The sequence below is a fragment of the Pseudophryne corroboree genome, chromosome 10, assembly GCF_028390025.1.
Source record: "Pseudophryne corroboree isolate aPseCor3 chromosome 10, aPseCor3.hap2, whole genome shotgun sequence".
NCBI classification, from domain to species: domain Eukaryota; kingdom Metazoa; phylum Chordata; class Amphibia; order Anura; family Myobatrachidae; genus Pseudophryne; species Pseudophryne corroboree.
Window position 1 is genome coordinate 206,629,243 of NC_086453.1, and position 24,860 is coordinate 206,654,102.

At 47.9% G+C, this 24,860-nt stretch overlaps 1 protein-coding gene across 1 annotated transcript; it reads right to left on the bottom strand.

Annotated features, from left to right (window-relative positions):
* Positions 1–603: 603 nt before the first annotated feature.
* Positions 604–1,885, bottom strand: LOC134965267 (Y-box-binding protein 1-like). The gene is made up of 2 exons (XM_063941756.1): positions 1,758–1,885; positions 604–1,279 (listed from the first exon to the last, which is right to left on the bottom strand). Exons 1-2 carry the CDS (start codon positions 1,883–1,885, stop codon positions 604–606), a joined length of 804 nt encoding a protein of 267 aa, XP_063797826.1.
* Positions 1,886–24,860: the final 22,975 nt, after the last annotated feature.

Consider the following 24,860-nt stretch of genomic DNA (forward strand, 5'->3'; position numbering starts at 1 on the left):
AATCCTGCTGAAAAGCCCAGAGTCCTAGTGCTATATAGATTTTTCTCCTGGGTGCCAATGTTGCTTAGTAACCAGATCAAAAGGGTTTTAATCCTTACAGTGTCTTCGTGCAGCTGGTTTAAACTAGCAGAAGGGGTACCCCAAGAGGGGGGTCATCACAAATTTGCCCGCTAAAATTATGCGTGTCCCCACGCATACTGTAATGGCTCAAAGTCCTGCACAACAGTCTTTGGATTCCCAATAAATGCAAATAAATAGATGCTAACAAGTTAAACCTGAACAGTTATACATTTCTACTTTTACTCTGTTAAATAAATAGCTAGGGTATGTCCACCCTGGGGCCCCCATCCCTCCGCCACAGGACTCCCATTCCTCTGCTGTACGGGTTCTTCAATGATGTACATGGGTGGCACTCTATATCACGGCGTGCAATCTGCAATGAGCACGTGGTGCACCTTTGTCGCGTCTCATGGATCTTTGTATAGCCTGCTGTATCCTGATGGTGAATTCTTCTCCCGTTATGGTCATGTACTCGCTATCCGTTACAGGCTTCTCCCCAGTGGAACGGGTCTCGGTCTTCTCAGCTGCCTTTGGGGTCTCTGCCTAGGTCTTGGGTTCAGACGGTGGCATAGCTGGTTCTGGACTTCTGGATTCCAAGGGCTCCACTATCTTTGTCAAGGCCATGTGGACCACTGCTTCAGTGTCCCTTTTCTGGTCAGTCGCACCGGCATCTGTTTGCTCGAGATTTGCTGCATGGTAATCTGCATCTTGCCTTCTTGGGATGTACTCCCATTTTGGTTGAGGAGAAAGCCGAGGCTTAACCACATTGTGAAGGCACTGCTGCACTGTCTCACTCTGACCCTTCACAACTGGTCTCTCGCTTGTTTTCAGCAGTTCCCTTTGCTTTGGGACTTCAGGTTCTGGTGGTCGGGGCATCTGGTCAGGTTGAGGAGGATTGGTGTTAGGCCTACCGGTCTCACTATTACCGCCTCTTGGTTCCTCTCTGCTTCCAGTGTGCCGGTAGTCTTGCTGGTAGTAGAGTGGAGGTTTTCTATACCGCGGACAGCACCAATACTGGTTACGCTCTCTGGCATGTCTGTTGCCTTGCACTGGAACGCCATTAGGACCTGTGACGTTGATGGCCTTAACACCCCTTTTGCCATTGGTCAATTCAAATTCGACCCATTCCCCGCTTCCTAGGCTTAGGAAGTAATTGTTCTGATGGGTCTTCTGAATGCCAGTATAGTGAACATATATGGTTCTCCTAGTGTCTGTTCTCCTTATGAAACCATAACCACGCGTTGCACTAAACCACAATACTTAGCCTGTCTTCTTTCTGGCTCTGGCTCTTCGATCATTCCCACCAGATGGTACAGCCATCACTCTGACTTGACTCTGCAACACCAGTCTTGACCTTGCCTCCCTGGGTCGTTCTTCCCATGGTAGATCTACTCTCTCCACTCTTTCGGAGGTCTGTTGACATACAGCACCTTCTGGAGAATGGAATTGATTGGCGGGGCATCATCCTGACCCCCGTAGGGCATCCCATTGTCGTCCACTTCTTCCACCCGAGTCGCGGTGTCGTCTTCTGTGTTTTTCCTCGGCCTATTCTAGACGTATATCTCAATTCTCCTTCATCATCTCACTTACGGCACTGGTGAGAGCCCCGATCGGATCTTGACTGGTCTGAACCTGCTGGGTGACAATGCTTTTAGACTTGCGGGGTTCGGGCATCAAACATAGTTGCATCTCTTTACACTCCATCCTCGGTCTGCTCCGAGGTTGCCCCATACTCCGTTTTTGTGTTCTGGTTCAGCCCCAGTATGTCCATTGAGGTTTCTTTAAACTCGGTAAAGGTGCAGTCGGGTTTCTGTTTTCTCCACATTCTCAGCTAGGCCCTTGTTGTTTCACTTCTGGCCCCTTCAATAAACAGGTCCATCAATGTTTCATCGACGTGTTCTACTTCCCTCGGAGCTCTAGCTTGGATTGCCCACATCGCCTCTTGTAATCCCAGGGCAAATCTTGCAAGGATTCTCATGGTCGTTGTTTTCAGGCGTATAGTCGCCCCTTCAATTCTGTAATGGACTGGGCGTTAAAGATGCTGGCCAGTTTCTTCAGGATCCCTTTGGACGATTTGCGATCTGCGTCCGACCACGATCGGGCCTCCCGTAGCGCAGAGCCCTGTAGCTGGCCGATGACGATCTCCGCCCGTTGTTCCTCGCACAGTGTGCATAAACAGAATATTTATTGTAACTTGTCCTTGAATTCCCTGAAGGAACTGGTCACCTTTGAGTGGGCGTCTCCCGAGTATATTGGAAGCCATGAGGCCCCGAAGTAATAGGGCATGGTGGTCAGTGTAGTTGGCATCACTACTGCTGGGGGTGCTGGAATGGGTGCTTCGGGCAATATTCTGCAGCTTGGGGTAGAGTCTGAGGACTGCGGTTGCCTTTCTGCGTCTTGTGGCTGCGACATCTTGCTATTCACAGGGGTATCTGTAATCCTGTTCGTAGACGCCAAGTTATAATATCAGCTCCTGTGATGGTGTAGTGTCGTACCTGTGTTTCTGTTAGGGTCTCCTGCCCTGTGCTGCCACGTCGTCATGGCAACCGGGAGACAAGTGCTAGCGGAGTAACCTGAGAGCAGCTGATACTCCGGTTCGGGTCTTTTGCTGTGCAGTGGTTACAGGCTCTGTGCACGGCAGGGGATCCGGTGCTGGTTTTTGTGCTCACAGTCTGTGAGGTCTGAGTGGGGCGTGGACAGCACCTGCTATATAAGGCCTCTTCTCAGGTTAAGCAGATGCTGCTGAATCTTTGTTGGTTAGTTAGTTCCTGAAAGTTAGCCAGTACTGTGTAGCTTTGTATTTGTTGTTGCTTACTGCATATAGGCCTTGGGATTTGGTACTACACTCTGCCAATCCAGACCTAGCAGTAAGACTGGAGTCAGTCGTTTAACTTGCTGGGGTTCTTTTGCTACTCTGTGAACTTAGCAAGTTTGCGGCTGTATTATCAGATTTGCCTGCCTAAATCCTGTCTCACTGTGCAAGGTGTTCAGGTGTCAGTTTAGTGGCAGTAAGCTAAACCTGTGCACTGCAAGTGAGGATTAGGATTGTGGAGACTCTCCTTGTGTCTATCATTCCATCTCTGACCAAGGAGTTTACTGCCACACCCGTTGGTAACCCTTTAGGGTTTTGCTGTTGCCCTTAGCAACAGCATTTCGGGTTCTCTACGTATTAAAACACAACATCTTGCTTTTTCCATCTGAGCATTCTTAATACTAGGGAGACACCCAGTTTCTTAGCCTCTGGGCTTCTCTGTTCACTTTGTGTTTATTTTGTTACCCTATCACCTTCTGTGTACGTAATGTCATATTCCCCAGTCTGTCTGTGAGTTCATTTGTTTTGCATCCCTATCTGTTCAGACACCAGTACATTCCTGCAGGCACTGGTGTGCATAACAGTTCAGACACCAGTACATTCCTGCAGGCACTGGTGTGCATAACATATTCAGCAGCCTAATACTCCTGTTGAAATTTTGTGGGAATATGGAGCATACCCCTCAAAATACGTTGCAACAGGTGGTCGATCAGGTGCAGGTCCTGACTCGACAATTTAATGATTTGTCCATTAAAATGCACACCTCCCAGGCCGCTGGCGGAGCTCCCGCAGCAGCAGCACCTTCAGGGGTTAAGGAGCCGAAAGTAAATCTCCCGGATCGTTTTTCTGGAGATCGCTCGCAGTTCTTTTGTTTCAAGGAGAGCTGCAAGCTATACTTCCGGCTTAGGCCTCAGTCTTCTGGGTCAGAGATACAGCGGGTGGGCATAGTGATTTCCTTGCTACAAGGAGACCCACAGGTCTGGGCATATGGGTTGCAGCCTGACTGTCCGTCGCTTAAAAGTGTTGATGCTTTTTTTACGGCACTGGGCATGTTGTATGATAACCCTGACAAGACGGCCTCAGCCGAGGCTCAGATTTCGATCCTTAAGCAAGGGCGAAGGCCAGTTGAGGTTTACTGTACGGAGTTTCGGAGGTTGGCTCATGATACCCAGTGGAATGACCCAGCCCTGAGACACCAGTACCGAAGAGGTCTTTCTAACCAGATAAAAGACCAACTGGTACAATATCCCTTGCCTGATAGCTTGGATCAGCTCATGCAGTTATCCATCCGGGTGGATAGACGGCTGAGAGAGCGTAGGCTTGAAAGGGAGACCGAGGTTTCCTTCTTTCCCAAGGGAACCTCAGACTCTGAGGAATTTTCCGAGGAGCCTATGCAGATTGGGGCTACCCGCCTCTCCTCGCGTGAGAAGACGCGGAGGAGACAGCAGGGGTTGTGTTTGTACTGTGGGAATAAAGGTCATGTGGTAGTATCATGCCCAGAAAAGCCGGAAAACTTCAGGGCCTGAGGGTGATGGGAAATATCCTGTCAGGCCAGAAGTCAGAATTTCCCAAGAAGACTTTTATCATTCCGGTGACCTTGAAGATCCTCGGTCAAACTGTCAAGACTGAGGCCTTTGTGGACAGTGGGGCCGACGGGGTTTTTATGGACCGCCAATTCGCCCTGAAACACTCTGTTCCCTTAGTACCCTTGGCATCGGAAATTGAGATTTGTGGGTTAAACGGGGAACCATTATCCCAAGGTAAAATTACCTCTTGCACTAGCCAGATTTCTTTGTTTATTGGAGCCACACACTCTGAAAAATTGTCCTTTTATGTGACTGTCTGTACTTTTGCCCCATTGGTGTTGGGGTTACCCTGGTTAAGGGTCCACAATCCTCAATTTGACTGGGTCTCTGGGGAGATTCTTAGTTGGGGTACTGATTGTTTCAGGAGTTGCTTGAGCCTTCCAGTCAGGCTCTCGCAGCTAAGTTTGCCAGGATTGCCAGGGTGTTATGCAGATTTTGCGGACGTGTTCTCCAAAAAAATTGCAGAGGTACTACCTCCCCATCGCCCCTATGACTGTGCCATTGATTTGTTGCCAAATGCTAAGCTTCCCAAGAGCAGGTTGTACTCCCTGTCACGTCCTGAGACTCAGGCTATGGCAGAGTACATTCAGGAGAACTTGGCTAAGGGATTTATCAGACCTTCACAGTCTCCAGTTGGGTCGGAGTTCTTCTTCGTGGGTAAAAAGGACGGTTCATTGCGACCCTGCATCGACTTCAGGGAATTGAACCGTATCACGATTAAAAACTCATACCCACTGCCTCTCATTTCGGTCTTGTTTGACCAGCTTCGTACTGCCACCATTTTTTCTAAGATTGACCTACGCGGGGCGTACAATCTAATCCGAATAAGAGAGGGGGATGAATGGAAGACTGCCTTTAATACCCACTCAGGGCATTATGAATATTTGGTGATGCCTTTTGGGCTCTGTAATGCCCCGGCAGTCTTCCAGGATTTCATGAACGATGTACTCAGGGAATATTTGGATAGATTCTTAGTTGTATACTTAGATGACATCCTAATCTTCTCCCATTCCCTGGAGGAACATCGGAAGCATGTACGCTTAGTCCTCCAGAAACTCAGAGACCACCGGCTTGGGGCGAAGCTGGAGAAGTGCGAATTTGAAGTTCAGCAAATCGCATTTCTAGGATATATTATCTCCCCAGAAGGTTTCCAAATGGAGGGTTCCAAGGTACAGGCAGTCCTGGATTGGGTGCAGCCCACTAGTTTGAAGGCGCTTCAGCGTTTCCTGGGCTTTGCGAATTTTTATAGACGATTTATCGCTGGATTTTCGTCTATAGTGGCGCCCTTGGTGGCACTCACTAAGAAAGGGGCGGATGTTGCTCACTGGTCTTGTGAGGCTAAAGCGGCTTTTGCCCGTCTCAAAAGGGCATTTGTATCGGCCAAGGTGCTGCGACACCCAGATCCAGAGCGTCCTTTTGTGGTGGAGGTGGATGCCTCTGAGATGGGTATTGGGGCAGTGCTCTCTCAGATGGGGGTGTCTGATAATCGCCTTCATCCCTGTGCTTACTTTTCCCGTAAATTTTCGCCTGCCGAGATGAATTATGACGTGGGTAACCGGGAATTGTTGGCTATTAAGGATGCACTCGAGGAGTGGAGACACTGGCTTGAGGGGGCTAAGTTTGTGGTCTCAATTCTCACCGACCATAAGAATCTGGCATATTTAGAGTCAGCGAAGCGTCTCAATGCCAGGCAGGCACGATGGGCTTTGTTTTTTGCTCGCTTTAATTTTTTGATAACATATCGCCCTGGGTCAAAAAACATCAAGGCTGATGCGCTCTCGCAGAGTTTTGCTCCAATCCAGGAGACCACCGAGGAGCCGTTGCCCATTGTGTCCCCATCATGTATTAAAGTGGGCATTACCCAGGACCTCTTATCATTAGTCCTTAGAGCACAGGAGCAGGCTCCTCCAGACTTCCGGTAGGTCTTTTGTTTGTGCCTCCTAGGTTAAGACAGCGAGTGTTCCTGGAATTCCATGCCAAGAAGTCGGCAGGTCACCCGGGTATTGCCAGAACTCGGGAGTTGCTATCTAGGGCGGTGTGGTGGCCCTCGGTGGCTAAGGATGTGGATCAGTGGGTTCGGGCATGTGACATCTGTGCCCGAAATAAGACTCCTAGAGGGGTTCCTGTTGGCCCATTACATCCACTCTCTATCCCATCTAAGCCATGGACCCACATTTCAATGGATTTTGTGGTGGACTTGCCCAAATCCTCGGGGATGACAGCCATCTGGGTTGTCGTTGACAGGTTTTCGAAGATGGCGCACTTTGTTCCACTGGTTGGGCTGCCATCGGCCAGACGCCTGTCTGAATTATTTATGCTGCATGTTGTGCGTCTCCACGGGTTGCCACTTGATGTGGTCTCTGACCGCGGATCCCAGTTTGTGGCCAAATTCTGGAGGGCATTTTGTTCCGATCTCCAGATTTCTGTCAGCTTGTCGTCAGGCTACCATCCGCAGTCTAATGGGCAGACTGAAAGGGTGAACCAGTCCTTGGAGCAGTTCCTCAGGTGTTATGTCTCCAAGTGTCAGACTGACTGGGTTGCTCATCTGTCCATGGCGGAGTTTGCCTATAACAACGCGGCTCACTCTGCTACAGGGATCTCTCCCTTCCGTTGTGTGTATGGGCATTATCCTAAGGCCAATTCTTTTGACCCCCTGGACTCCACGCCTGGTGGTTCCTCTGTGGTTTCGGTCCTTAGAGGTATTTGGAGGAAAGTGAAGAAAGCCCTTGTGTCTGTGTCATTAGTGACCAAAAGGGTTTTTGATAAGCGGAAAAGACCCTGCAGCTTCAAATTAGGAGACTTCGTCTGGTTGTCTACCAAGAATTTGAAGTTGAGACAGCCATCTCATAAGTTGGGCCCCCGGTTCATCGGCCCTTATAAGATCACCAGAGTTATCAATCCGGTGGCATTTCAGTTAGATCTGCCCCGTTCTTTGGGTATCAATAAAACATTTCATTGTTCCCTTTTAAAACGGGCGATTAGTAATCCTTCTTCCAGTGGAAGACCTTCCCCTCTTCTGATACGTGGCCAGAGGGAGTTTGTTGTTGAAAGGATTCTTGACTCCAAGATGGTTCGGGGTCGGCTGTCATTTTTGGTGCACTGGAAGGGGTATGGCCCGGAGGAGCGGTCGTGGGTGCGCAGTTGTGATCTTCATGCCCCCAGACTGATACGCTCTTTCTTCTCGCAGTTCCCTGATAAACCCGGTGGTAGGGGTTCTTTGACCCCTCGTCAGAGGGGGGGTACTGTTAGGGTCTCCTTCCCTGTGCTGCCACGTCGTCATGGCAACCGGGAGACAAGTGCTAGCGGAGTAACCTGAGAGCAGCTGATACTCCGGTTCGGGTCTTTTGCTGTGCAGTGGTTACAGGCTCTGTGCACGGCAGGGGATCCGGTGCTGGTTTTTGTGCTCACAGTCTGTGAGGTCTGAGTGGGGCGTGGACAGCACCTGCTATATAAGGCCTCTTCTCAGGTTAAGCAGATGCTGCTGAATCTTTGTTGGTTAGTTAGTTCCTGAAAGTTAGCCAGTACTGTGTAGCTTTGTATTTGTTGTTGCTTACTGCATATAGGCCTTGGGATTTGGTACTACACTCTGCCAATCCAGACCTAGCAGTAAGACTGGAGTCAGTCGTTTAACTTGCTGGGGTTCTTTTGCTACTCTGTGAACCTAGCAAGTTTGCGGCTGTATTATCAGATTTGCCTGCCTAAATCCTGTCTCACTGTGCAAGGTGTTCAGGTGTCAGTTTAGTGGCAGTAAGCTAAACATGTGCACTGCAAGTGAGGATTAGGATTGTGGAGACTCTCCTTGTGTCTATCATTCCATCTCTGACCAAGGAGTTTACTGCCACACCCGTTGGTAACCCTTTAGGGTTTTGCTGTTGCCCTTAGCAACAGCATTTCGGGTTCTCTACGTATTAAAACACAACATCTTGCTTTTTCCATCTGAGCATTCTTAATACTAGGGAGACACCCAGTTTCTTAGCCTCTGGGCTTCTCTGTTCACTTTGTGTTTATTTTGTTACCCTATCACCTTCTGTGTACGTAATGTCATATTCCCCAGTCTGTCTGTGAGTTCATTTGTTTTGCATCCCTATCTGTTAAGACACCAGTACATTCCTGCAGGCACTGGTGTGCATAACAGTTCAGACACCAGTACATTCCTGCAGGCACTGGTGTGCATAACAGTTTCCAGATGACGCTTGCTGGTTCAGGACCTCTCGCGGCTTCTTCCGCAGGAGCCTGTGGCAGAAGGATGGACACCCCAAGGAGAACCCAACAGACAGAGTAATACACAAAATGGTGGTGTTGATAATTTATTGTGCCGTAATCAATGGGTCACTACTGTGACTGAACCGGGGCTATACCCAATCAAGTGTATAACAAATCACTGTAAAAGTTAAGTCATATCACATCTTGTAACAATGTTAATCATAGCTGTACTGTATAATGTTTCAATTAGGTACTTGGCAGCATAATCAAACAACAATAGTAACATTCAAGAAATATGTCCTCATCTTAGCTATTTACCATGTAAATGCACAAATAAAGAATAACCTTCCTTTCCTATCAACTATGTGAAAACTGGAATGCCCACAAGATGGCGGTAGGTTTATTAGGCTCAGTCTAACCTGTTAACAAAAGTCCCCACATATGTTGAAGTCCCTTAAAGGACGTTGCAACGTGAGTTGGTACTGGGCCCAGTATTTGTAATCCCATAGATAATGCGGTGAAGTGCTTACTAGCGATCCCTCACACAAGCTGCTAATAGCACAACAGTGAACTCACATGTCTCTGTGTCCTTATGACTGGATTTACAAACATATGAACAAAACAAGGGTGATCACTGTTGGCCTGAGTGCCCATAGGTGGGGGCTGTCTGGGGTGAGGTAGAGTACCTCTATTATCTGCTGCTGTTGCCAGCTCCTGCCGGTCACTTCTCACTGCTGCTTTGCAGGGTGACAGCCTTCTCTCAGTGCCCAGTCTCTCCCAGCGCAGCGTGCCTCCGGACTTCCGCACACAGCTCTTCACACACACACCGGTCTCCGCTTCACTGCCATGCTCCTCTCAGCTCTCTGCAGCTCTCCTTCTTGCTTCTCTCCACACACACACCACGGCCAATCAGATCACTCCCAGCTTCCCGCCCTGCCAGGAATCCTGCTGAAAAGCCCAGAGTCCTAGTGCTATATAGATTTTTCTCCTGGGTGCCATGGTTGCTTAGCAACCAGATGAAAAGGGTTTTAATCCTTAGTGTCTTCGTGCAGCTGGTTTAAACTAGCAGAAGGGGTACCCCAAGAGGGGGTCATCACAAATTTGCCCGCTAAAATTATGCATGTCCCCACGCATACTGTAATGGCTCAAAGTCCTGCACAACAGTCTTTGGATTCCCAATAAATGCAAATAAATAGATGCTAACAAGTTAAACCTGAACAGTTATACATTTCTACTTTTACTCTGTTAAATAAATAGCTAGGGTATGTCCACCCTGCGGCCCCCATCCTTCCGCCACAGGACTCCCATCCCTCTGCTGTACGGGTTCTTCAATGATGTACATGGGTGGTACTCTATATCACGGCGTGCGATCTACATCGAGCACGTGGTGCACCTTTGTCGCGTCTCATGGATCTTTGTATAGCCTGCTGTATCCTGAAGGTGAATTCTTCTCCCGTTATGGTCGTGTACTCGCTATCCGTTACAGGCTTCTCCTCAGTGGAACGGGTCTCGGCCTTCTCAGCTGCCTTTGGGGTCTCTGCCTAGGTCTTGGGTTCAGATGGTAGCATAGCTGGTTCTGGACTTCTGGATTCCAAGGGCTCCACTATCTTTGTCAAGGCCATGTGGACCACTGCTTCAGTGTCTCTTTTCTGGTCAGTTGCATCGGCATCTGTTTGCTTGAGATTTGCTGCACGGTAATCTGCATCTTGACTTCTTGGGATGTACTCCCGTTTTGGTTGAGGAGAAAGCCGAGGCTTAACCACATTGTGAAGGCACTGCTGCACTGTCTCACTCTGACCCTTCACAACTGGTCTCTCGCTTGTTTTCAGCAGTTCCCTTTGGTTTGGGACTTCAGGTTCTGGTGGTCGGGGCATCTGGTCAGGTTGAGGAGGATTGATGTTAGGCCTACCGGTCTCACTATTACCGCCTCTTAATTCCTCTCTGCTTCCAGTGTGCCGGTAGTCTTGCTGGTAGTAGAGTGGAGGCTTTCTATACCGCGGACAGCGCCAATACCGGTTACGCTCTCTGGCATGTCTGTTGCCTTGCACTGGAACGCCATTAGGACCTGTGACGTTGATGGCCTTAACACCCCTTTTGCCATTGGTCAATTCAAATTCGACCCATTCCCCGCTTCCTAGGCTTAGGAAGTAATTGTTCTGATGGGTCTTCTGAATGCCAGTATAGTGAACATATATGGTTCTCCTAGTGTCTGTTCTCCTTATGAAACCATAACCACGCGTTGCACTAAACCACAATACTTAGCCTGTCTTCTTTCTGGCTATTCGATCATCCCCACCAGATGGTACACCTATCACTCTGACTTGACTCTGCAACACCAGTCTTGGCCCTGCCTCCCTGGGTCGTTCTTCCCATGGTAGATCTACTCTCTCCACTCTTTCGGATGTTTGTTGACATACAGCACCTTCTGGAGCATGGAATTGATTGGCGGGGCCTCATCCTGACCCCCGTAGGGCATCCCATTGTCGTCCTCTTCTTCCACCCGAGTCGCGGTGTCGTCTTCTGCGTTTTTCCTCGGCCTATTCCAGATGTACATCTCGAATCTCCTTCATCATCTCCATTACGGCACTGGTGAGAGCCCCGATTGGATCTTGACTGGTCTGAACCTGCTGGGTGACAATGCTTTTAGACTTCCAGGGTTCGGGGATCAAACATAGTTGCATCTTTTCACACTCTTCATCCTCGGTCTGCTCCGAGGTTGCCCCATACTCCGTTTCTGTGTTCTGGTTCAGCCCCAGTATGTCCATTGAGGTTTCTTTAAACTCGGTGAAGGTGCAGTCGGGTTTCTGTTTTCTCCACATTCTCAGCTGGGCCCTTGTTGTTTCACTTCTGGCCCCTTCAATAAACAGGTCCATCAATGTTTCATCGACGTGTTCTACTTCCCTCGGAGCTCTAGCTTGGATTGCCCACATCGCCTATTGTAATCCCAGGGCAAAATCTTGCAAGGATTCTCGCGGTTGTTGTTTTCGGGCGTATAGTCACCCCTTCAATTCTGTAATGGACTGGGCGTTAAAGATGCTGGCCAGTTTCTTCAGGATCCCTTCGGACGATTTGCGATCTGCGTCCGACCACGATCGGGCCTCCCATAGCGCAGAGCACTGTAGCTGGCCGATGACGATCTCCGCCCGTTGTTCCTCGCTCAGTGTGTATAAACGGAATATTTATTGTAACTTGTCCTTGAATTCCCTGAAGGAACTGGTCACCTTTGAGTGGGCGTCTCCCGAGTATATTGGAAGCCATGAGGCCCCGAAGTAATAGGGCATGGTGGTCAGTGTAGTTGGCATCACTACTGCTGGGGGTGCTAGAATGGGTGCTTCGGGCAATCTTTTGCAGCTTGGGGTAGAGTCTGAGGACTGCGGTTGCCTTTCTGCGTCTTGTGACTGCGACATCTTGCTATTCACAGGGGTATCTGTAATCCTGTTCGTAGACGCCAAGTTGTAATATCAGCTCCTGTGATGGTGTAGTGTCGTACCTGTGTTTCCAGATGACGCTTGCTGGTTCAGGACTTCTCGCGGCTTCTTCCGCAGGAGCCTGTGCCAGAAGGATGGACACCCCAAGGAGAACCCAAAAGACAGAGTAATACACAAAATGGGGGTGTTGATAATTTATTGTGCCGTAATCAATGGGTCACTACTGCGACTGAACCGGGGCTATACCCAATCAAGTGTATAACAAATCACTGTAAACGTTAAGTCATATCACATCTTGTAACAATGTTAATCATAGCTGTACTGTATAATGTTTCAATTAGGTACTTGGCAGCATAATCAAACAACAATAGTAACATTCAAGAAATATGTCCTCATCTTAGCTATTTACCATGTAAATGCACAAATAAAGAATAACCTTCCTTTCCTATCAACTATGTGAAAACTGGAATGTCTACAACATGGCGTTAGGTTTATTAGGCTCAGTCTAACCTGTTAACAAAAGTCCCCACATATGTTGATGTCCCTCAAAGGATGTTGCAACGTGAGTTGGTACTGGGCCCAGTATTTGTAGAGTAGAGGGTGCTGTAGAGTCGATAATAGTGCAGTGTAGCCATGAGCTTCCAATAGAGGGCGCTGTGGAGTAAGTAATAGCACAGTGTAGCAATGAGCTTCTAATAGAGGGCACTGTGGAGTAAGTCATAGCACAGTGTAGCAATGAGCTTCTAATAGAGGGTGCTGTTGAGTAAGTCATAGCACATTGTAGCAATGAGCTTCTAATAGAGGGCGCTGTGGAGTAAGTCATAGCACAGTGTAGCAATGAGCTTCTATTAGAGGGCTCCTCTCTTCAAACAGTGAGTAACCATGGATAAACTAGCTCCTCCAACCGGCATGCTGATGTCTGGTAACTTGTCTGAAAACTGGAAAAGATTTAAGCAAAGGTTTAATATATATCTTGCTGCATGTGGAGCTGATACAGAGGCTGACAAAACTAAGGCATCCATTTTCCTCCATGTGATAGGAGAGGATGTGCTGGACATTTATAATAGTTTTCAGTTTGATGAGGGGCAGAATATGGTGCTATCTTCTATAATGCAAAAGTTTGAAGATTACTTTGTGCCAAGGAAAAATGTGACATATGAAAGATATACGTTTTTCACATGTGATCAGAAGTCTGGAGATGGATATGATCAGTATGTTACAGAACTGTAATCACTCAGTAAAACCTGTGAGTTTGGTGATTTAAAGGATTCACTGATTAGAGATCATATTGTCTGTGGAATACCTGATAATGGACTCAGAGAGAGATTGCTGAGAGAGCAAGACCTAACACTAGAAAAGGCAGTGACTATGTGCAGATCTGCAGAAATAACTAGATTTCAAGCTAAAAATTTACACAAGGAAGCTGATGTAGTGCAGAAAACAGCCAAGCAAACCTGTAGTGCAGGTAGTGCAGAAAACAGAGGCAAGCAAACCTCCATTCTCAAGAATGAAGCAGTCTAAGCCACAGTCTAACAAGGAAATGTGTAGTAGATGTGGAAATGCTCACAATCCTAAAATGTGCCCTGCTTATGGTAAAACCTGCATGAAATGTGGTAGACTAAATCACTTTGCCAAATGCTGTAAAATGAAAAGTGAAATAACCACAATGCATGCTGTTAAACAAACAGGAATTCTTTGTGTATTGCATTGAACATTGCAGTGCAGATAAGAAAGAATGGATTGTCCCTTTAACTGTGAACGAGATTGTCATTCCCATTAAGCTTGATACTGATGTGCAGGTGAATTTAATATTGTTTCAAGACTATAAGACTTTTAGAGTAAAACCTAAAATTCATCCAGCCAAAGTGAAAGTTACAGGGTACACTGGGGAGGAAATTCCTGTGAAAGGTACATGCTTAGGGACACTGAAATATAAGGGACAACAGTTTAAAACATCTCTACTGATTGTGGATAAAAATGATTCTAGGATTAAGTTCCTGTGAGAAACTAAGCTTGCTAAAGAAAGTTTTTATGGTGACATCACAAGTAGAAGATGACTGCAAATCGATGTTTACAGAATACAGAGACTTGTTTGAAGGTCTAGGTTGTTTGCCTGGAGAGCATAAAATAAATATAGACACGCAAGTTTCTTCCGTGATACACCCCTGTAGAAAAGTGCCGTTTGCGCTGAGAGAGAAACTGAAACAAGAGTTAAATCGCATGGAAGCCTTGGGTGTGATACAGAAAGTTGATGAGCCTACTGAATGGGTAAGCTCTTTAGTAATTGTTGAAAAGACAAATGGACAACTCAGAATATGTCTAGACCCCAGTGATTTAAACAAAGCTATTAAACAAGAACATTTCAAACTACCAACCAGAGATGAAATCATATCGCAATTTGCGGGAGCAAAATGGTTCAGTAAATTGGACGCATCTTCAGGATTCTGGCAAATGAAGCTAGATGAGGCCAGCTCAAAGCTTTGTACATATAATACACCAGAAGGTCGATACAGATTTCTTCGACTACCATATGGAATATTGTCTGCTCCAGAAGTATATCACAAAAAGATACACATGATTTTTGAACATATTCCAGGTGTTGAAACTAGAGATGGCTACTGACTCGCTGTCTCAACACAGTGACTCGAATCATCAGGAAGTGTGAATGATTCGAGTCACTCACAGTGTAATGAGTCGAGACAGCTGCAGTAGCCTCTCTCAGCCAGAGTGAGGAGACTCAGTGTGTCCTGAGTCGTTCAGTCAGTGTGCTGTGTGTAGTGTACACCAGTGTCATCTGTCACTCACACACACTGACTGCAGTGCCGAATCCATTCTGGGGCTGGGGTGGTGGTGGGGGGTACTGTGCAGTTCCCGGCGCCCGCTCATTCCCCGCAAAAGTGCCGCTGCCCGCTACCACACTAACCCTCCGGGAGCCGGGGCACTGACAAAGGTGCTGCTGCTAGGCGTGCAATGCATCTATGCAGGCTGGGGATCACACACATTCCGGGGCTCTCTAGTCCAGCCACCCCGAGCAGCAGCGATGCTATTACAGCGCTCGGCGGGGATGTCAGGAGCAGCAAGTTCACATAAATAAGATGGGACCTCACCGCCGGACGAGTGGATCAGTGCGTGCCGTGGATCAGTTTCTGACAGCAGCAGCGGCGGCGCCACACTCAGGGGCGGGGCAGGGGGGTGCACTATCACCTGGCTCTGCTGTAATTGGCCAGCAGCAATACTGGGTGACACCTAGTGGGAGGGACGAGGGAGGCAGGGAGGAGCAGTCACGACTCACTAGTCATCATAGAGTCAGTGGGACCTGAGATGTGCTGCGCTGCTTTGCATGACTCACTGTTTCATTCATCCTGATTCCTGAGTCTGCCAGTGAGTCGAGACAGTTGTACACTGTGTAGACTCAGTGACTCAGTGGATGGATCTGATTCATGCAGCATAAGACAAACCACAAATAATGAAGCCCTGTACACACTGCTCTCAGCTCACTCAGTGCTCACTGTTCCTAGTCAATGTGATTGTGGCACACTGCATACCCCTGCCTGGAGGCTAATAGTGTATAAAATAATAAATCCAAGCCCACATAAAAAAAAGAAAAAATATATATAAAATCATCTAATTAGCATACTATGCAAAGCAAAATTGCAAAGTTTTTCAGTCGCACTGTGAACTGCAAACAACCTTGCTACTTTGCTTAGCCAATTGCGTTTCAGTAGACAGGCGCCGGAATCCTGACTGTCAGCACCCGAACATAAGAATGCTGGGGCTGGGGCTGGTTAGCTGGGGGGGGGGGGGGCTAGGTTAGTCAGTAAAAAAGGGGTATGTGTGTGCGACTGGTAAGTGTGTAATGTGCAAGTGTGCTTAGCTTTCCATTGGAGTGCACATGTGACTGCAGCTGTCATATGCATGCTATTCTTCTGTGTACACCGGTAATGCAGCAGCTCATTATGTGTGGTCTGTATCCTTAATTTCCACACAACTCTGTATCACTGTCTATGGGCCCAATTCAGGCCCTGCTCACTGGGCTGCATGTGTTTGGAGCCCAGCAAGCAGGTTAACGCCCCCCCCTGCCCCTGTGCAGGGCTGTGAACTAATGTGTACGGGTACACATCCGCTCGCTAGCATACTCATCCATACTCTAGCGGGTGCACAGAGAAAAAATCATTTGATAGTTACTTACCATCAAATGATCTTTCCTCCTCTCCCCGGTACTAGCAGCCGCCGCATGACCCTGGAGTCACTCGACGACTGCACGGGAAGTAAGCAATTTCAAGGAGGGTGCTGAAGTCATGCGGCTGCCCCAAGCAGACAATCGAACGCTTGCATTCGCTCGGCTACTCCCAGTGTACTGCTGTGCTACTGTGTTTTCCCCTTCCCTAAAATAGAGAGCTGCTGCTATCTGCAGTCACCCTACAGGAGAGAGGGATCCTGTTTACTTACAGATGTTTTATGGTGGATTTAGCATTTTTGCAATTTTATTTGGTTTAGTTCCAGACTGAATATGTTTCATTACTGTTAAGCTTTCTCTCCTCAGCCTGAAGTAATGTGCATATTCAGTAACTAGTATGCAATAATTGGTTATTAATAATATATCAACATAACACTGAATCTATGTTAATATATTATTAACAATCAATTCAATGCATAAGCAGCTGCCTCCCCCAGATACACTGCACACAAGCAGTGCAGCTGAAATTCTAGCTGAGCCAACTCCCAGAGTACTGAGTCAGGGCCGGCTCCAGGCATGTTCGACTAGAGCGGCCGCGCGGGGCGCCACTCTTACAGGGCGCCGCACGCTGCGGCCGCCATTTTCCTGCCTGGAGCCAGCCTCTGTGTGTCCGACTCCGACTCCCGGCCGCTTGTGTGCGCGCTATGCAGCGCGCTGTGCGGCGCCGGCGTCTGACGTTGGACGCCGGCGCCGCGCAGCGTGCATAGCGCGCACACAGTTTTGTTCCTCCGTCCGCGGCCCGCCCACAGCAGTATTCCCGGCTCCCAGCAGCACCGCAGTGTCAGTGACAGACAGGTAAGTTAAAATCTGTCTGGCACTGTGTGGGGCCGTTTATTTTTCTGGCACTGTGGGGGCATTATTTTTCTGGCACTGTGGGGGCATATCTGCACTGTGGGGGCATTAGTTTTCTGGCACTGTGGGGGCATTATTTTTCTGGCACTGTGGGGGCATATCTGCACTGTGGGGGCATTATTTTTCTGGCACTGTGGGGACATATCTGCACTGCGGGGGCATTATTTTTCTGGCACTGTGGGGGCATATCTGCACTGTGGTGGCATTATGTTTCTGGCACTGTGGGGGCATTATTTTTCTGGCACTGTGGGGGCATATCTGCACTGTGGGGGCATTATTTTTCTGGCACTGTGGGGGCATTATTTTTCTGGCACTGTGGGGGCATATCTGCACTGTGGGCATTATTTTTCTGGCACTGTGGGGGCATATCTGCACTGTGGGGGCATTATTTTTCTGGCACTGTGGGGGCATATCTGCACTGTGGGGGCATTATTTTTCTGGCACTGTGGGGGCATATCTGCACTGTGGGGGCATTATTTTTCTGGCACTGTGGGGGCATATCTGCACTGTGGGGGCATTTATGTTTCTGGCACTGGGGGCATTTATGTATCTGGCACTGTGGGGGCATATCTGCACTGTGGGGGCTTTTATGTTTTGTGGCACGGCGGGCATTTATTTATCTGGCACTGTGGGGGCATTTATGTTTTGTGGCACTGGGAGCATTTATGTATCTGGCACTTATGTATCTGGCACTGTGGGGTCATTGATGCATCTGGCACTGTGGGGGCACTTATGTATCTGGCATTGTGTGGTCATTTATGTATCTGGCATTGTGGGGGCATTTATGTATCTGGCACTGGGGGCATATCTGCACTGTGTGGCCATTTATGTATCTGGCACTGCTGGGGGGCATGTCACGTGTAGCTGGCACTGCTGGGGGGTATGTCACGTGTAGCTGGCATTGCTGGGGGGCATGTCACGTGTAGCTGGCACTGCTGGGGGGCATATCATGTAGTGTATCTACTAGGCGTCTGTGGCTAGGCAATGTGTCTATCGTGCGCTGCCTGGCGCAAAGTGTCTATCGTGCGCTGCCTGGCGCAAAGTGTCTATCGTGCTCTGCCTGGCGCAAAGTGTCTATCGTGCTCTGCCTGGCGCAAAGTGTCTAACGTGCTCTGCCTGGCGCAAAGTGTATAGGAGGTTCTACCTGGTGCAATGTGTATTAGCTGCACTACTATGTGGTGTAATGCGAATTGCCACTACTCTGTGGTCATGCACCTTCCCCACGAAGCAACGGCCCTAAATTTTTGCTGCGCGCCTTCGGCGCGCACTGTCCCTGCTTCAGCATGTGGGTGGAGGAGCACCAAGCATTACAGTATGTACATAATTTTGCCCTCCTTACTTAAAAATGTGCCCTCCTTGTGATCAGCACCCTGCCCTAAAACGTGAACACTATCATGTGTAGCTGGCACTGCTGGGGGTCTATTGTGTGTAGCTGGCACTGTTGAGGGGCATGTCATGTGTAGCTGGCACTGCTGCGGGGCATGTCATATGTAGCTGGCACTGCTGCGGGGCATGTCATGTGTAGCTGGCACTGCTGCGGGGCATGTCATGTGTTGCTGGCACTGCTGCGGGGCATGTCATGTGTAGCTGGCACTACACTGGAGACATTGTGTGTAAGGAACACTACTGTGGCTGTTCTGCATAAGGCTGCTAATTGTGTGCATAGAGGGGGTGTGAAAAAATATATTTATTTATAGTTTAATAATATGAAGTTACGAGGCCACACCCACTTTCCCAGGAGGCCACGCCCACTTTTCCTGAAGCGCGCGCATAGGGGTTGGGGGGCGCTTTTACATTTTCTCGCACAGGGTGCTAGTAGGCCTGGAGCCAGCCCTGTACTGAGTGACTCCCTCCATGAGTCACCAGCAGCACTGATCTGCCAGCACTGAGCCTGAGCCCTGAGCAACTCACTGATTCATGGGGGTCATTCTGAGTTGTTCGCTCGTTATTTTTTTGTCGCAACGGAGCATGCGCAATGTCCGCAGTGCGACTGCGCCAAGTAAATTTGCTATGCAGTTAGGTATTTTACTCACGGCATTACGAGGTTTTTTCTTCGTTCTGGTGATCGTAATGTGATTGACAGGAAGTGGGTGTTTCTGGGCGGAAACTGGCCGTTTTATGGGTGTGTGCGAAAAAACGCTACCGTTTCTGGGAAAAACGCGGGAGTGGCTGGAGAAACGGAGGAGTGTCTGGCCGAACGCTGGGTGTGTTTGTGACGTCAAACCAGGAACGACAAGCACTGAACTGATCGCAGATGCCGAGTAAGTCTGGAACTACTCTGAAACTGCTAAGAAGTGTCTATTCGCAATTTTGCTAATCTATCGTTCACAATTTTGATAAGATAGGATTCACTCCCAGTAGGCGGCGGCTTAGCGTGTGCAAAGCTGCTAAAAGCAGCTTGCGAGCGAACAACTCGGAATGACCCCCCATGTGCACTTTGGGGGTCATTCCGAGTTGTTCGCTCATTATTTTTTTCTCGCAACGGAGCGATTAGTCGCTAATGCGCATGCGCAATGTCCGCAGTGCGACTGCGCCAAGTAAATTTGCTATGCAGTTAGGAATTTTACTCACGGCATTACGAGATTTTTTTCTTCGTTCTGGTGATCGTAATGTGATTGACAGGAAGTGGGTGTTTCTGGGCGGAAACTGGCCGTTTTATGGGAGTGTGTGAAAAAACGCTACCGTTTCTGGGAAAAACGCGGGAGTGGCTGGAGAAACGGAGGAGTGTCTGGGCGTACGCTGGGTGTGTTTGTGACGTCAAACCAGGAACGACAAGCACTGAACTGATCGCAGATGCCGAGTAAGTCTGGAGCTACTCAGAAACTGCTAAGAAGTGTCTATTCGCAATTCTGCTAATCTTTCGTTCGCAATTTTGATAAGCTAAGATTCACTCCCAGTAGGCGGCGGCTTAGCGTGTGCAAAGCTGCTAAAAGCAGCTTGCGAGCGAACAACTCGGAATGACCCCCTTTGTCTCTGCAACTGCAATACATTCAAATAGAAATGATTCATGACTCATGTGTCGAGACACTGACTCGAGACACTTCAGTGAACTGAGTCATGTGTCTCAACTCAGTTCAGTGAATCACTTTGCCCATGACTAGTTGAAACAATGATGGATGGCATTATTGTCTGGGGATCTACAAAGGAAGAACATGATTCTAGATTGAGACAAGTAATGGAACTTGTCAAGAAAGTGAATCTAAAGCTAAACAAGGACAAATGTGAATTTGGCATGAATACACTTACCTTTATGGGTGACGTGGTCTCGGATCAAGGTGTAAAACCAGACCCAAGGAAAATATCAGCCATAGTGAACATGGAACGTCCTAACAACAAAGACGACGTCAGAAGATTCCTAGGAATGATTACTTACTTAGGAAAGTTTATTTCTCAACTCTTTGAACGAACAGCCTCTCTTAGATGGTTGTTGGACAAAGATAACGAGTGGATGTGGTCACATGAACAAGAAGAAAGTTGGCAAAACTTGAAACAGATCATTACAGAGCAACCAGTGCTAAAATTCTTTGATCCTGCGAAAAGAATAAGAATTTCAGCAGATGCTTCGCAATTTGGCCTAGGCTCAGTGCTGTTACAAGAACATGAGGATACATGGCAACCAGTAATCTATGCATCAAGAGCACTGACAAGTGCTGAAACAAGGTATGCTCAGATAGAAAAAGAACTTCTAGCGATCACATTTGCATGTGAGCGATTTCATCAATTTGTGTATGGTCAAACATTTACAGTGGAAAGTGACCACAAGCCATTGGTAGCTATCATGACTAAATCATTACATGACTGTCCCATGAGAATTCAACGAATGCTTATTAGACTACAGAAATACGATGTACACTTGCTGTACTGTCCCGGTAAATACATGTACATTGCTGATACACTTTCTCGTGCTGTGGACAAAAGTGAAGGTTCCAAAAGTCTGATGGATGAAGAGATAGAAGCCTATGTTAATTGGATCATAGCTTCTCTACCAGTGTCTCTTGCAAGACAAGAACAGATTAGGAAAGAAACTGAGACAGATGACACAATGAAAGTGTTGAAAGATATCATTCTGAAAGGTTGGCCAGCAGAAAAACATGCGTGCCCGCTGTCTATCCATGATTATTGGATGTACCGCAGTGACCTTACAGTTGTCGATGGTATTATTTACAAAGGCAATAGGTTTGTCATACCTGCACGACTAAGAAAAACTATGCTGTGCAAGATACATGAAGGCCACTTTGGAGAAGAAAAATGTAAGCAGAGAGCACGTGACGTTATGTATTGGCCAAGAATGAACCAAGACATAGCACAGACTACAGCTACATGTGAATTATGTCTTATGTATAGGCCGAAACAACAAGTCGAGCCACTGAGTCCTCATGCAGTGCCAGAGAGACCGTACCAGAAAGTTGGCGCAGATTTGTTTGATTGTAATGGGAAAACGTACATTGTTGTGACTGATTATTACTCTAACTACCCTGAGGTGAAGACACTACATACAACTACTAGTAAAGCCGTAATCAATTGCATGAAGTCAATCTTTGCAAGGCATGGTGTTCCTATGGAAGTGTTCACTGACAATGGTCCTCAGTTTTCCGGTGCTGAATTTAGACAATTTGCTGATGAGTGGGAATTTGTCCATACTACGTCAAGTCCCCACTATCCACGCTCAAATGGGTTGGTGGAAAGTTCAGTAAAAACTGTAAAGAGTCTCATGAAAAAAGCTTAAGAAGGTAAAGAAGATTTCTACAAAAGTCTTTTAATCTACCGCAGTACACCTTTACAGAATGATGGACTTTCTCCTGCACAAATGCTGATGGGAAGGAGGATTAGAGCAAATCTCCCGATACATGATGAACTGCTTAATACACATAACTCAGCGTTGGTCAGACTGAGTAAGGAACGTCAACAGGCGAAACAGAAACTGTTCCATGACAGGCAAACAAAAAGCTTATCTGATCTAAAATCGGGTGACCAAGTCCGTCTCAGAGATCACGAGAAAGGTATTTGGGTGCAGAAAGGTATTGTGCAAGCACAAGTAGCACCAAGATCTTATACTATACGTACAGAGCGTGGAACGGAAGTAAGAAGAAATCGGGTGGATTTAAGATCTCAACCTAACCATAATGAAGACAACATGACTGAAGAATACCCTTCATCTGACATGTATGATGATCCTGATAATGGTGAACCAACCACGATTCTAGAAAGGTCCAACATGGTCGATGAAACACAGACTGTGTATGAAAGAGCCAAAAGGGAAATACGCAGACCTGAGAGACTCATTGAAACATGTTAGATGATGTTCTTAATATGACGTTGTTAATTGTTGCATTGAAGCGTACAGGGCTTATCTTTAAAGAAAAGAGGATGTGATGTTAGTGTATTAGAATGTTTAATATTTGTAGACACTCCCTTACTAATATGTGTGAGCCTGAATCTTCAGTGATGGTCCCTAGGACCAGAGGGATGCTGGGAAGTGGGTGGTCCAGTGTGCAGTGTGTCTGGAGTTGGTGATGGAATAAAACAGCACAGCAGTGAACTCACATGTCTCTGTGTCCTTATGACTGGATTTACAAACATATGAACAAAACAAGGGTGATCACTGTTGGCCTGAGTGCCCATAGGTGGGGGCTGTCTGGGGTGAGGTAGAGTACCTCTGTTATCTGCTGCTGTTGCCAGCTCCTGCCGGTCACTTCTCACTGCTGCTTTGCAGGGTGACAGCCTTCTCTCAGTGCCCAGTCTCTCCCAGCGCAGCGTGCCTCCGGACTTCCGCACACAGCTCTTCACACACACACCGGTTCCTGCTTCACTGCCATGCTCCTCTCAGCTCTCTGCAGCTCTCCTTCCTGCTTCTCGTCACGCACACACCATGTCCAATCAGAGCGCTCCCAGCTTCCCGCTCTGCCAGGAATCCTGCTGAAAAGCCCAGAGTCCTAGTGCTATATAGATTTTTCTCCTGGGTGCCATGGTTGCTTAGCAACCAGATGAAAAGGGGTTTAATCCTTACAGTGTCTGGCTACAGCTGGTTTACACTAGCAGAAGGGATACTCCAAGAGGGGGTCATCACATAAGTGTGTTTGCGGATGCCATGTGTGAGCCTGAACTTCCCAATTTTTGATTGAAAAAGCAGTCTTTATTTGACATAAAGTATCAAAAAACATACATAAACATGAAAACATAAGTACCGTGTTGCAGCACAGCCAAAACACAGTACAGATGCAGACGGTATAGTGCAGTTGAAGAACTACGGCATAGGCCAGCCTACACTATAGTTCTCATACTGCACTATGCATTTAAACTATACAGTAATACAACAGTTAATAAGGCTATGGTGTGGAGGGTAGGATGGTGAGGGAGGGGGAATCACAAGCCCGAAGCTTTATTGAAAGACAGACACATATAAGGAGAGGGTCAATAAATAGAAAGACATCAACAAAACAACAGTCATTGTGAATGGGGGGAAGGGGCCACGGTCCCAAGTCTCATTAATCAGTTCAAACAAGAGGAGAGGGTCAGAAGAAGGGGGGTTTAGTCCTCTTCCTCCTCAGGGCTGTCCATGATGGAATAGTCTCTTAGCAGGCTGTGAACCAGCCTGCAACAGTCCTGGATGGACATCCTCTCCCTCCGCAATATGAGGCGGTTCTGGCGAGTCACAAAGCGTCCTTAACACAGTTCATAAGGCGCCAGGCTTCCTGGATTGCCCCAATGGTGTGGGTGCCAGGGAATAGTCTGTAGAGTACCGAATGGTACGTGAGACAGTTCCTTGGCACACAGTCTTTCAGTTCGTTTTCCAGGGCATCCAACAACAACTGAGCACAGGCACAGTCCCAAAACAGGTGCATAGATGTTTCCTCATGTATGATGCACCTGGGGCAATGTCTGTACCTGCACAGGTTCTGAGAGTGCATGAATGACCTGAGGGGCAAACCTCCTTGAATGGCCATCCACGACAGGTCTTTGTGTCTGTTTGTGAGCCTTTTGGAGGCCACATTCTCCCAGACCTGTTTGGCAGTCACTGAAGGGAGCCCCGGATTCGGCTCCAAAACGTCTTTAGCTCTGATGAGCTTGTAGATTGTCTTTGGCTTCCACAAGTCAGGTTTAACTCCCTCCAGTTGGTGCTCCCTCACGAACTTGGACACGTCCAGGTAGAACCACGGAGTGTTCCAATTGTAAGGGATGGAGCTGTCCCATTTGTCCCAGCCAAGAACCCTCTAAAGAGGCAGGAGGAAGAAACGGGACATGGAGTTTCCTGCAGAGTCTTTAAAGTTCTCACACAATGTCCTGCGGTTGCAGTTACACACAAAGAAGGCTCACAGCATGGTGGGGATATCCGGGATTCCCTTTCCACCTTTGAGGGGCTCCTTGTACATAACTGATCGCTTAACTCTGTCCATCTTGGAGCCTCAGATGAAGTGAAACACTGCCCTTGTGATGGCCCTGCAGACCGCGACCAGTGGTGGCCAGGCCTGCGTGGTGTACTGTAGAACAGGAAGAATCTCGTTGCGCAGCACAAGTGATTTCCCCTCGATGGTAAGTTCTCTGAGGCTCCTCAATCCAATCTTCTGATGAACAGTCGCCAGTCTCTCGTCCCAGCATTTCAGGGCTGCACCCACACCGCCGAACCAGACTCCCAGGATCTTAATGAAGTCAGGCTTGATGTACAGTGAACACTTGGCCTCTCG

Bases quoted from the DNA above. Each gene is read 5' to 3' on its own strand.
- LOC134965267 (XM_063941756.1), bottom strand. From the start codon at position 1,885: ATGTGGAGAAAACAGAAACCCGACTGCACCTTTACCGAGTTTAAAGAA. The intron at 1,280-1,757 runs GTAAAGAGATGC...TGGTTTCATAAG, and splicing joins GAGCAGACCGAGGATGGAGT to GAGAACAGACACTAGGAGAA.